Raw genomic sequence first — 16,268 nt, forward strand, 5'->3', positions numbered from 1 at the left:
AATCTTACTGGGATGATATAAATATTCTAAAACTGGATTATGGTGATGGATGCACAACTTGGTAAATTTACTAAAAATTACTGAAAGGAGTAGGTTGATGAATATATAGCTTTCTATGAATAAGCTTTCTGTGATCACAAGGTTTATATCTACTTTATTGCTAGGAGGAAGTAATTTCCAAATCTATTTCCTTCAGAAACACTTCTGTTCCATATGCTCTACTCAATGAATCAGGATCTAAGAAATTACCATCCATAATGATGCTTAAGCATTTAAATTTTTCCAAGGGTGTTATAGATTTTAATGACCTTCCTCTGAAAGTATCCTGAGAGGTTCTTCAACAGCATAAATCACTTTGGATGATCAAAAAGATACACATCTGGACGCCTGGGTGGCTCAGTGGGTTAAAGCCTCTGCCTTCAGCTCAGGTCATGATCCCAGGGTCCTGGGATCGAGGCCTGCATCAGGCTCTCTGCTCAACTGGGAGCCTGCTTCCTCCTCTCTCTCTGCCTGCTTCTCTGCCTACTTGTGATCTCCATCTATCAAATAAATAAATAAAATCTTTAAAAAAAAAAAAGATACACATCTGTAAACCTCCGAATATAATCAGAAGACTGCTAACGAGAAGTATAATGACACCTTTTAGAAAGAATTTTGTACTGTTAATAAACCAGAAACAGATGAAAAGGAAGAGAAAGCAATAAAGAAGTCTAGAGTAAAGAAAGATGAAATGTAAATGTTATTTTCATAAATAAGAATCCATATGTAGAAAGAAGGTAAAACAAGCTACTACTTTCGAGAGAACTTGTTCTGATTGCTTTCCCTCTAACTCCCATAATGTGCTAGGATTGCTGAAAAATGTTTCATATATGTAAAATGTATAAATGTATAAAAATGTATGAAAAACTTTAAAGCTCCCAAAATGGGGGAAGAAAAGATGCCAGGAAGACCAAATAAAAGTCTGCCTTATGGCTAAAGCAGACTGAACACGCTCTGACAAATGGCTGGCAGTCAATCAATGCACCCACAAATGGATTGTGGTTGTAAACACATAAGAAACCAGTTAAACAAGTGATAGGATAATTACTTCTCAAGCAAGGGAAGATGATGTTGGAATAAATTACAACTGTTTGGGGATAGAGAAAAATGAGCCTAAATACCCTTATTTCTTCAAATCTTTACCTAATCTTACATAAGTATTTCAAATTCTAGTGGCTGACACCATCAACAGTTAAAATGAAATGTTTAGGGACGCCTGGGTGGCTCAGTTGGTTGGACGACGGCCTTTGGCTCAGGTCATGATCCTGGAGTCCCGGGATCGAGTCCCGCATTGGGCTCCCAGCTCCACGGGGAGTCTGTTTTTCTCTCTGACCTTCTTCCCGCTCATGTTCTCTCTCACTGTCTCTCTCTCAAATAAATAAATAAAATCTTAAAAAAAAAAAAAATGAACTGTTTAGGGGCGCCTGGGTGGCTATGGGTTAAAGCCTCTGCCTTCAGCTCAGGTCATGATCCCAGGCTCCTGGGATCAGCCCACATTGGCATCGGCATTGGGCTCTCTGCTCAGCAGGGAGCCTGCTTCCCCCTCTCTCTCTTCCTATTTGTAATCTCTGTCAAATAAATAAATAAAGACTTTTTTTTTTTTAATGAGCTGTTTAATAAAAAGTCCTGAGTTTTGCTGGTGTGTGTTTAAAAGCATTTTGAGTTGAAAATTGCTCCTTTCATTTAACCCCACCTACAGAAAGCCTACCCGTTTGAATCATAAAACAATTACTAAGGCGAAACATAAAGCAACAGTAAATCCTAATCATATACAAAATACCAAGAAGAGATAGCTTTCTGCAAACTGATTCTGCAAATTCAAAACTAAAGACACATTCCGCTTCCATACCATTCTATCTGACTTTTGCTGTCTGAACATGTAGCCGTGGCTTAGCTAGTGGTTTGAACTAAAACCTCTTCACCTGACCTTTGCTTTCTAAACTGTCTACTACCTCCATCAGTCGTAATGACCACTCAGTCTATAAATATCACTGTAGGGAAGGATCAACAAGGACGATCTCAGGAGGGAGGATTACTGGGGATCATACGAAGAAGAAAATGAGCATTTGAAATATTCTTTGCTGGCTCAAGTCTGGTTTTCCCCGACTACTTCTCTAACCCTTACAGACAGGTGTCACAAGATAGAGGATGTACATAAGCTGATGCGAACATTCACACACATGCATGTATGAGCACACCCACACTTCCAGCACAGGCTACCTGAAAACATCGAGGCCATTGACACTGAGAGTCCGTTCTTTGACATGTGAGTCAGGTTAGATCCTTCGCTACCATCTGTGATAATGATTATAAAAGGGGGCCCTTTAGTATTCAGACAGGAGGTAAATTGATGAGAATGACAGTTCTGTACCATATGTTCCTAGAATCAGGACTTGACATTGCTCCAAAAGATGAACTGCTTATAGGATCACATCCACAGGTGGGCACTCAGTATATCCTGGCACACAGTCACTGCAGCTTCCCCAAACCAGCCTGGCCTTAAAGACCTCGAAGACAGTCATTCTCAATCAGGGGAGATTTTGCACCCTTGCAGATATTTGGGTGCAGGCCGGGGAGGAAGCTAAACATTCTACGATGCATTGGACAGTCTGTTACAACAAAGAATTATCTGGCCTAGAGGTTGAGAGACCCTCCCCTAAAGTCTTTTCCTTTAAGGATTTCCATCCTGAGCTGACCAGTTAGCTGCCTAAACAACTCCTCTGGGGCCACAAGTGCGACAACAGCTTCCCATAGGAATGCATTCCATGCCTCTGCCACAGGCTGTTTCGAATGGGGTTCCTTCCAGACTGAACAGCTTCCTGGGGCTCCCTGCTTTGCTGCAAGGAACACTTAGTAGTCAAGTGGGCTGCTCCACACATAATGAAGCAGTGTTTTGAATTTACCTTAATATTACCCTCGTGAGATTCTGCTGATCCGAGAGATAGGGCAGAACCCTTTATTTTTTTCTAATTTGGAGATCAAGTCAATCACAGATTGTGGTGTAAGAAACAATATAGAGTTGGTCTCTGCTTAGTTTCCGGCATAGAGCTCCTAAAATCTTGGCAATTTCCAGAGTGATACGAATGTCTTTTGTTATTCATAATGAGTTCCTTTCTGTTATATCTGAATTTATGCTAATGAGGTAAGCTTGGGGAGCATCCAGATAACTTCAGGATGGGGCTGGTTGCCAGAAGAAAAACCAACCACCAGGTTAAAGGATTCGAATTTTTAGTCCCTCCCCCATTGCCCCGAAAGGGAGAGGGACTGTAGATTGAGTTCAATCATCAATAACCAATGATTTAAGCACTCATGCCTACTTATGGAATGAAATCTTGATAAAACACTGACACAGTGACTGTCAGTGGGAGAGCTACCTGGTTGGTGAACATACTGATGGACTGGCAGTCTGGCCCACCCTGAGTGCACGGACACAGAGGCTCCTGTGCTTGGGAAACTGGGCCCTTGCCCTAAGTACCTCTCCATCTGACTGCTCATTTGTATCCTCTGTGATAAAAAGTAATCTTAACTATAGTGTTTTCCTGAGTTCTGTAAGTCTATCTAGCAAATTATGGAAAATGAGGGTTGTGGAAAACCCCTGCATTTGTAGTTGGCTAGGGAGAAGAGCAGGTAACCTGGGGACCCCATTTGTGGTTGACATCTGCAATGGGAGTATTCTGTGGGATTGAGCCCTTAAACTGTGGGGTCTATACTACCTCCACGTGTTCATGTCAGAATTAAATTGTAAGATACTCAGTTGGTGTCAGAGAACTGGAGAAATATTGGAAAACCACATAAAAAAAAAAACCCCAAAATGGAGTTTTAAGTGGCGATTATTGTCATGAACAGAAATCAGATATGTTAAAGAGAACAAAGAAGGAAGACTACCTAGAGACCTGGAAAAATATGTCTAAAAATTGTATTTCTGAATGGGGAGGAAATCCAAGTACCATCAGGTACTTCCAATACTACTATTGGAAGTCTGTGCAGGTGAAAAGTAAATTACCTCAATTCCCTAGATTGATATAAACAGATCTATAAAAAAAGATCTATTCATCATCATCTTACAATGGGGAATTACAGATACAATTCACCTGTATAAGAAAATAACTCCTGGAGGAAAACTTATGTCCCAGAACTGCTTTTTGGTTTGTTTGTTGCAATGATGAGAACTTGAAGAAATTTATGATTTGCAGTAATGGATTAATCCACTAATCATGGGCTAACCTGATTTAATGCAACTGCTTTCCCAGATTAGACCCCTTCCCCTTCTCTGTGCATATACTTACAACAACTACTACTACGACAATGAGGGTCTGTGATTCTGCTAAGCAAGTAGCACTGATAGAACAGAATAAAGCTCTACTTCCTAAACTTCATTTTTTCACCCTGTTTTGCTTTCTCCCCCACAATGACTCTTTTTGTCCTTTTCTCTTAGGATTATAACAAAGCTCCTTTTAAACATTTTGGAACAATTTCAATTGTGTTATGGAACACAAGAGAAAAGGATTCTAATTTCAAGCAGGTATGGGCCAGCCCTAGGCTGTGAGCAGGAGAAATCAGAGTGAAAATCCAAGAGAAAGGTGCATCAAGGTGACTCCAGCAGCCAGACCACTCTGAAGCACTTCCTTTCAGTGTTCTCTGCTGCTTAAATTTTACTAGAAGGGTTTTGTTTTTGGCAAAAGAGGCTGTCTCTTATAACCACTGACAACATTCCAAAATGGGCCAAATTGAAGATTCTCTATACTTAGGGAAAGCTTCTCAGTCTATGACTTCAAATTGAAAGAAACAGGTAATGAATGTGGCTTGAAATAGCATCACTCCTTACCTTGGATTTCAAATTCATCAACCTCGTCTGCAGAGCCAGAGTCAGAGAACTGCGTTGAATCACGTGAACTAAACTGGGAGCTGCTAGAAGTGACCCGAAAGCCTGCTATGTTTAAAAAAGAAAGAAAGAAAGGTAGTAAGTTGGACAGAGGGAGGCTACCTATTCCAAGGGTCACAATGAAAGGCACCTGGTATGCCTTCAGCAGCAAAGAAAATAGAACCTTGGCCAGGAGTGATGCTGGGGGAAATGGAAACAGCTCTTCTTGCTGGGTGTCCCCCATTTTATTCCCCAAATTTTGAAAGTTTCACAGAAACAGGAGGTACTACTGTCTCGGAAGTGGCTCTGGGACCAGCAATCTTAGTTCTCATACTAGAAACCTATTTTTTGGAAGATATTTCTGAAGTAGAAAATGGATGAACTCTAGGACTCTGGGTCTGACAGGAAAAAAAAATTAGAACAACATAAAAAAAAAAAAATCTTTCTGTCAGCAGAGGAACCCTTGGCTTGGTTACATCTCAGAGAGAGACAAGAAAGGAAGCGCACGAGGCACCAAGTCTTGGCCTGAAGCTCTGCAGCAGCAGAAATAAGGTGCTCGAAGCCCCACTCACTTCCATGCTCAGTCTCCTGGTACATGGGGAGTAGGTTTTTGGTGCGGATCTGCTGGCGCCTAAGGCGGATCTTCTGCTTCAGTTCCTGGATCTCTCTGTCGCTGTCCTCCTCCTCTTCCTCCTCCTCTTCTAGGCACTGGCTCATCATGTTACACTTCATGAGCTCGATGGCGGCAATCAAGGACTCTGAGATGCTGAAGTGCGCATTCTCCTGGGGGAAGGAGAGCACCAAAGAAGCTGATGAGTGAGGGGCTTGATGTGTTGAACCCCTCACTGGTTGGAATGCTGGAAAGCAGAGCTTCTAACACACACATTGCTTTCATTCAAAACACTCAGGGTGAAAAAACACACCAAAAAACTGTTCTACTTCCTCTTTGCTCTCAAAACTGCCATGCCTGGCCTTTCTGTCCTACTTTCTACATAAAACTATGACAGAGAAGACATCCAAAATTTGGTATCTTTCTTTTTAGGTCTTTCCTAAAACCATACTCCTGTAGACAAAGCATTAAGGTAAATGTAATAGCTCAGGATAAAGTACTTTATAAGTTCTAAAATGCTACAGAGACATTATTCATTACATATCTGAACATATTAGAACAAAAGAGAGAAGCTGATTCTGGAAACAGCTTTGACCTAAGTTCCAGGGTCAAGGAAATGACAACCACGTGGCTAAAATTCAATACTTCCCAAGGCAGCTTCTAACACAAAATTAGTAGTATTTTGGACTCAGTGAGGAGCAGATACCCCCTGAAAAGTTCTCTAGAGATTGAACTTGTTGAGCTCATCTTTACTCTGAACTCACTTTCACCTGTGGTCTTTGCTCATCTTCCTGCTGTGTATCAAAACCTCTTCAGAAATGGCCCCAGAGCCCCTCAGGCCAGATGCCCTAACTCACGAGCTCTTCAGTGTCCCTTAGACTCCTCACCTTTTCCAGGTCTGCACAGCTTCCAAAGTCTTGCTCAGACAGATAGCTGATGAGGGACTGTCCTTCTGATGGTCTTCGGAACATGCCCTCCCCAGAGCACAGGTACTGACCACCCTCTGTGGGAAAACAGAAAGTGGATGTGAAAAGCTCTGACTTGGAAAGCAAATCAGTAACAGACAAGCTTCTTAAGAAGTCTGATCATTTTACCACTAGAGACACTCCCAAGTTCTCCCGGGTAACAGGTTGGAAAGAAGATGTCTACCTTCTAAAGGAATTTCTCTGAATCTCAAAATCCCCAAGCACTAAGCCTCTTGGTTAAAGAATAGAATAAATGAAGAGAGCCCAGAGACAATCCTTTTGCCATCAAAATGTAAAGACGACACACTTGGCCTCTTACCCTACAAAAAAGGAAATAAAAAACCTGTGCTGAGAATCAGACAAGGGAACAAATAGCTTCCTCCTGTGGATGATTTCCATGTGGAGCTTATCTTCTGGTAACTCAGCCTCAACACTCAAAGCTTCTTTTCAAGGTCCCTCTCACCCACTCAGAGAGCCATTCCATCTGGAGCGACAGACATTCATAGTGATAACACCCACAGCCTAAGAGAGGGTGGTACCCCTTATGTCAGAAAGGAGCAAGAGAAATGACAGGGCTGTGTGATTTCTAGCACGGGGGCTATAAATGATGAAAGGAAGGGTGAGACTGTACGGTGCGTACCCTCCACAGAGCCGACGTGAGCCAGACAGCTCAGAGCTTAGCAGGCACGAGGGGAGAGCCGAGGAAAGACACAGCTGCAGCCCTGGCCTTCCTAGTACTCACCATACTCCATGTACAGAGAGCTGGGTGTGCTGACTTCACTGCTTGGGCCAGAGTAAGGCAAGGGGCCTCTCAACTTCGACTTATCATTGCAGGATTCTAGTGTCAGTGACCACCAGGGAGTAAAAACACACATACGAGGTGAGCAACACATACATTCCCAACTTAGGAGTTTCCACATTTAACTGCTCCCATTCCCAATGCCCTCCCACGCAGGAGAGAGGTGGCACACCAATGGGGAACAGTCCAAGAATGCAGGAACACATGGAGGAAAGGAGATGGGGACTCGGTATATTCCAAGAGGAGAAGAGAAAACATGACCCAGAATGCAGCAACACAAAGGTGAAAAACAATCAAATCAAAATGGACTCATGAATTTAGTTCTTTTTCCTTCCACCTTCTTACCAAATGTTCTAGGAATATTGGCCAATTTCCATCCCTTTGACAAGAACCAATGTAGAAAACAGTCCTCATATGGTAAAACAAAGGTAGGTACACTGAAACTTTTCTAATACCTTGACACTGGGATTTTAAACAATCTCAGAAAGGTTACACTAGGAAGACTAGGACACAGCCTCTCTTGAACCGGAAATGAACCTGAAATTTGTCATACCCATGTATTTAACCCGCTTCTGAATTAGAAAAACAAAATAAAATCCAGCAATTTCCTTAAAAGAAACATCAAGAAAACGCTCAAGAAGCCAAGGACAATGGCCCTATATCCAAACGGCTCGGCCACAGGGCTGCACACCCAGCCTTCCTGGAGAAGGAAGGGAGAGGTTTCAAGAGAAGCCTGGCAAAGTAGGAAGTGGCGGGGTAGAAGTTTTTAAGGAACAATGAGAGGTTGGAGTAGAGAAAGAGCAGCAGGCAGGGCTCGCAGGAAATGAGAAAATGATACTCTCCAAAGGAAAACACAAAATTCCCAGCGCTACCTAAGGAAGAGCAGGCAGAAAAGCAGGTGGGTGCCTGGGAAATGAGCAGGATGCTCTGGAGAGAGAATGACTGAGCTGCATCCAACCCACATCCCCCACAGATGGTGCCAGCTTGTCAGCTGCTCCTCTTAATTAAAAAAAAAAAAAATGCTACTACGTGATAAGAGGTAACTCTGTGTTTTCCTTGGGTCTCCAAGATTTCTGCTGGTCCTGGCAGTAGGCTCTCCTCCTCACTACTGAAGACAGACCAGCAGTCACCAGGATGCCTTGGTAAGAAACTATGACTTGGAGGGGATCTTTGAGGTGCCCAATAAAATTTAGTGCCCAACACAAACTCCAACACCAGCACCCTATTCTTTACAACATGTAAAGGCCATCCAGCCTTTGTTTCCTGAGCTTACTACCTCCTGATATTGCTCCTTCAAGTGTGCAGCTCTGATTCTTAGTCCTCACCCTCACTTGAGACTTCTTACAATTTCTCAGCTCCTTAAGCACAACAATGATCTTCCAAACAGTGGTCCTATCACCTTCCTCCTCTTTAACTTTCCCCTTTCCAAGCTAATCTACTCTGTGGCTTCCCCAGGAGGCCACAGCTCTCAGCCCTCCCTCCCTATTCTGTCGTGCAGACATATTCTACTACTACTACTATCTCCATGAACCCGGAACTGAACACAATATTTAATTTGAACACCACCGGGAAAACCAAAGAAACAGACTTAAGTCACTAGAAAACACCTGTGCAATAACGGGAATGGGGGTGGGATGGGACTTACGGAGGAAGGAAAATAGGTGAAAGAAAAAGGAAATGGGACTCTGGGAGAGGCAGAAAACATGCATCCACATCCAAGACCACAGAAAGGGGGAAAAACACATTCTGGTGTTAATTCAAGGAAAATAAAGTAATACATAGTAAGTACTCAGTTATTAAAAAAAAAAAAAAATTCTCCCACCAATTCATCATGATGCCTTAGACAAATAGCAGGCTTCGGTTTCACCTTTGGGCAAATCAGGATTGATAAATCTTGACTCTGCCTCCCAGAAGCTGTTGGGAGACTGACTGAGGCATCTGGAAGTCATGGGCAGAAAACGTAAGATGCAAAATATCAGGGGCATCTCAGAGACAGGTCCAAGAACCACAGCAGGATTACCCAGCCTTGCCAGACTTGATTTGACACCAGAACGGAAAAGGAGGCTCTGAACTAAGCAAGATGGGCACAGAGGAGGAGGAGGTGGCAGACAGAAAGGACTGGCTCCCAAACCTGCAATGGGATCTTCAACTATAATGGTGATGTTCCTGGGGCCTCCTGTTCGTAGACAGACAGGTGCAGAGAAGAGTCCAAACAGAGGAAATGAGAATAGAGTGAGGAAAAGAGCGTCCTTTTATCTAGCAGAGGTGGGGACTTAACCCCCAGGAGGGGACCGTAGTGCTGAAATCCTCAGCTACTGAATTGAGGCAGCTGACTCACAAGAAGCTACACATGACCCTCTCTTCCTCAGACCCTTTTGCTTAGGTTTTCTCTGGCTCCCCTTTCCAATGCAGGTTACCGTGGTTTCTGGAATCCATGTGGATTCAAGAACGGGGGCAGGGAAGTTTTCCATGCTCAAAGACCAGCGGCCTGGACTACACAGACAGCAGGCCTGCAGCAGGAGATGTGAAGTGAGGAGCTAACCCAAGTACTCTTCACATCTAAGAAAGTTCATGGGAAGACAGGCTTTGATATGAAGATTTTTTTTTTCCTAGAGAGTTCCAATAAGGCAAACTGCATCTTGAGTGGAAAACAGAAAAAAGTTTGTCACTCACAAGTTTCAGATGAGGGCCTCAGATCTCACCTTTCTAGAAATTATAATGAGAAATCAATGGCAGCTCCAATTGCTACAGGAAATCTTCCTCTTTTTAAAATTTTTTTGTATTTTATTTCCGGAGCTTTCCTACCCAGAACTGGCTTTGAGCACAGAGATCCATGTTACACTTGCTGTTATGGAAGTTTTCCTATAAATGAAACCCAACCAAAGCCTGCCAGACACTAACAACCCATGACAGAAGATGGCAGGGAGATGGCAAAAGCAACGAGCCCCGTGTCTCCCATGCTGAGGGTGCCCTCTGCTAGCAGCTGGTGTTTGCGTGAGGATGGGCTCAGTGGCCAGGGCCTCCTTACCAGGCTGCCTTCCAACCTGGATTAGTGATGCAACAGTCAGCCCCCTTAACTGGTTTCCTTAGTCCCATCATCCCACACTCATATATCCTAGTTTTAATGAGGAAACCCCAAGATCATTTTGCTTCTCTCATATTACACCTGACCGCATTTCTCAGGAATCACAGAAAGGGGAGGAATTTAATGGGATTATTTTCAAAGCTCCTAAGAATTTCCCCTCTGTCTGAGAGAAACATTAAAAACTCAAACTGTGACAAGTCGCACTATCCTCTGATGCTAAGGAACTGCCGCAAGACACCAGGGAAATGTTTACTATTTGGCAATGTATAAAGGAACAAACATCAATATTCTCAGAGAGATCTCCTGGGTATTCATATCACACTACCAACTTTCCTCTTTCTTTATAAGCAGGACAGCCCACCGTGTCATCAGAAACCTAACTTACTAAGAGGCTGGTGACAGTCATTACCTGGGGCTCCTCTGGAGGCAATGTTGGTGTCCGAATGGGAGCGAGTGTGGCTCTTCTTTGTTCCGCTGGTGGCAGTGAGTGTCTGCCCCTCTGAGAAGCTGGACCTGCGAAGGATGCTGGACAGCTGGCTCTGCCCACCTCCCTCCTGCTCGCCTAGGGAAGAGGCAGCAGAGTCGGGCTTCTGCGAGCTGCTGGAGGAGAACAAGTTGGAGCTGCTGCTCTCAGCATTGCTGCTGTGACTCTGACAGCTGGCAGTCCGGCCTCGGGGATCCAGGTTGCCAATGGCCAAGTACTCCGGCCCCTCGCTGGCATCGCCTGGAGATTCATTCTGGTTGCTGACCTGGGATGCTTCTAGGGGGCTGGTCAGAGTGCTAGAGCTCATCTCATTTGGGGTTGAGGGGGGATCCCCAGCTAATGAGGAGACTGCAAGCAGGGGGGCTTGGAAGGTCTGATCCCGCGCTGGTGAGACATGCTCTTTGCTTTCTTGAGGTTTCCGGGGAGGGCCAGAGAGTGAAAAGGAAGTGGTTCTTCTTTCTAGGATATAAAAAGGGGAGAAAAAGGTGAGCTGGAAAGCTTTGGTACATAGGAAGGACTTCTCGACAACTAAGGGCCAAACTCCCTATCGTGACTGGGTGCCCGGGACATTAGTATCATCTTAGAAAAGGTGCACCATGCGAAATAAGCAGAAATTGCTTAGAAGCAGGTAAGCTGGGTAAGAGCGTGGGCTCTTGACACAGTGGCTTCGGTGCTTCTTAGTGTACATTTCTCACCTATAAAATGAGCAATGACAACAACATCCATGGCACAGGATTGTTCTGAGGATCAGATGAAGTAATACATATAAACTGATTATAACAGAGCCTGGCATGGGGCAAGCCCTCAGTAAGTGTTAGCTATTATTACTGGAATACCTTCTTGTCAATGGGGATTAGAAATCCAGGAGAATCTAAAAACATCTCTCTTTCCTCTACTACTTTCATGCTTCTGCTAAATTACTTTAGGCTAGTTACTATACAACTTCTTAAGATATCCACTATCAAGACACAGAATGTGACCAAACTGCACCAACCCACAGCTCTATCTAGACCTTTGTGCACCCACAAAGTTTCCTCCTTTCCGGGGCTGGGCATGCATGTACTGACTACCCCTTCCTGCCCCCATACCTGAGCTGTGGTTGGGTGCAGACTGGTGGAGGCTAGAGAAGGACCCAAAGTAGGGATGTTGAGCGTAGCTGGTTGAAGTCGTGCATGTGGATCCAGGCAGAGCTGTCAGGCTCTGGCTCTTGGTTACCAGCAGCGGGCTCTCATGCTTCCGGGCAAACTACAAAACAAACGTGTCTGAGCTGAGGACAGAGGCCCTGTGAGGAAGAACATTCGGCCCCACAGAAATGCTGGTAGAAGCTGACCTTTGGCAGCAGGCTTGGAACTACAGCCAGAGCCCGCAGGTTGGACATACAGCCCTTCTGCTCTATTCGAGGACACAACTTTGAAACCTTGAAGTCCTGTGATACAGCACAGCTTCTGAAACTGGAACCCCAGGTGGGACACTGGGAGTGCTTTATCATGGAAGCAATACAACAAAATTCTTCAGACTATGCACATAGAGTCAGAAATCAGATCAGTGTTCATGTCCAGACCCTACTGCTTACCAACTTGGAGCAAGTGACTTACCTGCTCTGTCCCTCAGCTGGCTTCCTTTATAAAATAAAGATTAATGTCTCCCTTATAGAGTTGTGAGAATTCCATGGATGACACATGTGTTCCAGGCACACAGAAAGCATTTAATAGGTGGTAACTAAGAATCAAAATTTTAAAACCACGAAAGAGAGGGCCTCCCTCCTAAAAAGGAGTCGGGATTGTGATTCTATTCTAGCTGAGGCACTGATATTAGTGATGGGGTGAGTGAACTGGACGGTTAACAATAAGCAATAACAAGCAACAAAATTTTCTTTATACTTCAAGGATGAAAATGGACACAGGACCATTCCCGTGTCACACTAGGTCCTACCAGGTAGGACACTCTACAATCCTACTCTGGATTCGATCCTACCCCTCATTCAAAATCATCCTCTTCCTCTGGCTTGTCAAACCTGCCCTTACGGAAGTGCTTACTCAGGCTACAGATTTTAAAAAAGGATTTAAAAAAAATATACACCTCCCTCCTTAAACAGACTTTATGCTTAGACTTTTTACTTCAGTAGATACTTAATGGTACCTCCCCTTCTTCTCCAAGTATTTTTTTTTTTTTTAAACAAAAGCCTTTTAGCTCATAACTGCCTAAGCAAAGAAAGAGTTTGCTACAGAAGGTTCTATCATGGGGAGGCCCAGGGACCCAGCATAGAGATCACTCCTTGCCCCCTTACCATAGATGCATCAAGCTGAGCCAGGAGGCGGGGGTTGTTCTGTTCCACGGCTTCCAGGCATTGTAGCATGGCCGTGACGTGGGCATTGCTTAGCAGGAAAGCAGTGTCTGGGGAGAGAAATGCTACTGTTGCAATGGAGCCCAACAGGGAGATCTTTAGCTTCCCTGTACAGCCTGGGAGAGGCTCAGGGAATGAAAGACACAACAGGTGAAAATGAATTAAGGAGAATCACGCCACTGCAGGGAAAAGAGGAATCAGGGATACATAAGTACAAGAGAGGCTAAGTGATACACACGCAATATAGGAGAGGCCATGCCCAGAGGCTTCAAAGTCACAAAGTCCCAGATTTGAATGCTGGCTGTAGGTGACTTGGCCTCCCCAGGCTCTGCTTCCCTGATCGGAAAACAGGGGTACTAATACCCAGTTCTCAGGGCTGTTGGGAGGGGTGCATGTATAAACAGAACATTACAGTGACTGGCACCTAGGAAACTCGCAGTAAATGGTGGTGGTTCTTATTGATTTGCACCTGTGGGAGTCAGGGAAGACCTTGGCATCCAGCTGGACTGTGTTCTGCACAAGAAGGAGAAGACCAGATGCATCCTTCTGATTAGAATCTCTGTTCCACCAAGTGAAAGTATCGGGCCCTGGGGGGAGAGTCAGCCTCTCTAGGAAGAGTAAAGTGGAAGAGATGGAGAAGAGTGTGTGAGGATCCTGGGTGAGGGGACTCCACGTACCAGTGTAGAATTTTCTGATGTACTGCCTGTCCCCCAGCAGAGGTCGGAGCTGGGCAGAGAGACAGTGCCGCTGCAAACTGTGCTGCAGCCACAGCTCGGCCACAGCGCGCCTGCTGTCACTGTCCCCGCTCTCACCATCCGCACCGCTCTCGCCGTTCTCGTGCAGGCTGATGAACTGGGAGGCAAGGAGGCATGAGTCAAAACATGCATCCTGGTAAAGATGGCAAGACTGAGGCCTAAGGACCCAAGAACTAAATGGAGACAGGGAAGAGGCAACGATCAGAGGGACTCTGCCTCCAGGGAGCATCTAAAAGTTACAGAGGGAGGACAGGGGAGGAAGGGATTAGCGGCCCCATTGCTGGACTAGACCACTGGAGAAGACTGAAGCAGTTGTGACCTGATATGCAGCTCCAGGAGAGGACAAAGCTGCTACATATGTCTCTTTATGCTCTAGATCTGAAGAGACATCTAGCCTGCAGTACTCAGAGGAAGGATAAACTTGACCTCTTGGCCGCTCTCACAGAGTCGTCCATTTCAGGTGGTCTATGGAAAATAATGCAACAAAAACCTGGGGGGAAAGGATCTGGGAAGATGTCACCTAAGATCTGCCACCAAAGAGAAGCCATCTGAGCACCTTGTTTGGCTCTAGTCATAGCATTCTCTATTTGGAAGCTCCTTCTACTTGGCTGTTTCTAAAAGTAAGGTCTCACAGGCAGCTTCTAAGAAGTAACAACCATAGCAATATATTTTAGAAAAGGAAGTTAGCTGGAGGTGAAGGGGAGGGGTGGTAAGAAAAATTATGTGAAGGACAAAGAGAGTCTACATAAGAAAACGCTGGGTTCTGGATTTTTCTCACAAAAAAAGGCCAGTCTGACACCTTGTGATTTGGTTCCCCAATGTTTTAAAAACAAATTACTCTTCCTGACATCATCTCAGTAATGAACCTGGCAGTGGGTGGGATATACATGAAACAAAACTGGCTAGATATGATAAGTATAACAAATAGATATTTCAGGGCTCTCTTAATTTGCATATATTTAAAATCTTCCATCATGAAAAGTTAAGTAAATAAATACATACATTAGGCAGTGATTGCTCTGGAACTAGCTGGCCAAGTCACTAACCTCCACGAGCTATTACCCTGATCGGAAACCTCAGTCTCACTTCCCCAACCATTTTCAGGGAACCTCTTGACACTTTCCTAGGCTTTTGAACAGCTTCTTTCTGATCCTAATATGCAGATCTTTTAAAAATAACAAAGCTTTTTCACCCCTTCCCCAGAGGAGAGAAAGTAGGTCTGGGGCAACGGGTCTAATGGGGTTTGTTTTTTAGGGCAAATAATCCTCCCTTCCAAATTAGTCCTACAGGAATAACTTCCTCAGTTAATAGGAACCTTGACACATACCATCTTTCTAGCCTAGCAGACTCTTCAGACAGATCATTAAACAACAAAGCCTTGTGGTTACTTTTCCTTTCTTACCTTTTCCACATGAAGGGCTGAGTGGGGACTGAGCCAGCGGATGTCCTTCACAAACTGCCAGTAATCAGTCTGGCGGCAACAAACCTGCTGTGGGACCATACAAGGTGAAGAAATCATTACCACTTTAGACCAAATCTAGTTCTGGTGTTGACATTCAAAGACAGAAGGGAAAAAAAGCCTAACCTTCCCTGCCTCAACAAAGGTTCTCAGCAGCAATCAGGAGAAAAACACCTGTTCACCCTTTTTTCTTTTTTTTTTTTTTAATTTTTTATTTTTTATAAACATATATTTTTATCCCCAGGGGTACAGGTCTGTGAATCACCAGGTTTACACACTTCACAGCACTCACCAAAGCACATACCCTCCCCAATGTCCATAATCCCACCCCCTTCTCCCAACCCCCCTCCCCCCAGCAATCCTCAGTTTGTTTTGTGAGATTAAGAGTCACTTATGGTTTGTCTTCCTCTGTTCACCCTTTTTAAGGATAATGTTAAAACCATTTTTAAAAAGATTTTATTTATTTATTTGACAGAGACACAGTGATAGAGGGAACACAAACAAGGGAAGTAGGAGAGGGAGAAACAGGCTTCCCATGGAACAGGGAGCCCAGTGCGGGGCTCGATCCCAGGACTCTGGGATCATGACATGAGCCGAAAGCAGATGCTTAAAGACTGAGCCACCCAGGCACCCCCAAAATCATTTTAATTGTTCTTTTGATCAGCTAATGCATGCATTTAACATAGAAGGTCACACAATGAAAATAACCTGATTTCTCCCTTATCTCTCCACCATTCAGCCCTAGAAGGCAAGTCTTAAAACTAGTGAAGAGTTTAAGTTATTTGTTAAAAATCAGAGATGTATGTCTTCAGTTATTACTGCAAAACCAAGTAAGGAAAGACCTGCTTTTCCCATGCTATCCAGGTC

General features: G+C 44.3%; 1 protein-coding gene across 12 annotated transcripts in view; it reads right to left on the minus strand.

Moving 5' to 3' along the window:
* Positions 1–16,268, minus strand: part of RUBCN (rubicon autophagy regulator) — a 55,379-nt gene that overhangs the window by 12,664 nt on the left and 26,447 nt on the right. For 2 of the 12 annotated variants that reach the window (XM_004745374.3, XM_045088770.1), the window contains exons 3-13: positions 15,345–15,431; positions 13,865–14,039; positions 13,131–13,237; positions 11,932–12,088; positions 10,769–11,302; positions 9,406–9,450; positions 7,218–7,313; positions 6,398–6,513; positions 5,473–5,683; positions 4,865–4,969; positions 2,260–2,334 (exon numbers count right to left, since the gene is read on the minus strand). In XM_004745374.3, the coding sequence (XP_004745431.2) occupies positions 2,260–2,334; positions 4,865–4,969; positions 5,473–5,683; positions 6,398–6,513; positions 7,218–7,313; positions 9,406–9,450; positions 10,769–11,302; positions 11,932–12,088; positions 13,131–13,237; positions 13,865–14,039; positions 15,345–15,431 (1,708 nt within the window). The remainder of the gene's footprint in view (positions 1–2,259; positions 2,335–4,864; positions 4,970–5,472; positions 5,684–6,397; positions 6,514–7,217; positions 7,314–9,405; positions 9,451–10,768; positions 11,303–11,931; positions 12,089–13,130; positions 13,238–13,864; positions 14,040–15,344; positions 15,432–16,268) is intronic. The other 10 variants (XM_045088767.1, XM_045088766.1, XM_013052641.2 and 7 more) reach the window with 10 other exon arrangements.

This window comes from Mustela putorius, unplaced genomic scaffold (genome assembly GCF_011764305.1).
Source record: "Mustela putorius furo isolate JIRA1106 unplaced genomic scaffold, ASM1176430v1.1 tig00003834_pilon_pilon_pilon, whole genome shotgun sequence".
NCBI lineage: Eukaryota > Metazoa > Chordata > Mammalia > Carnivora > Mustelidae > Mustela > Mustela putorius.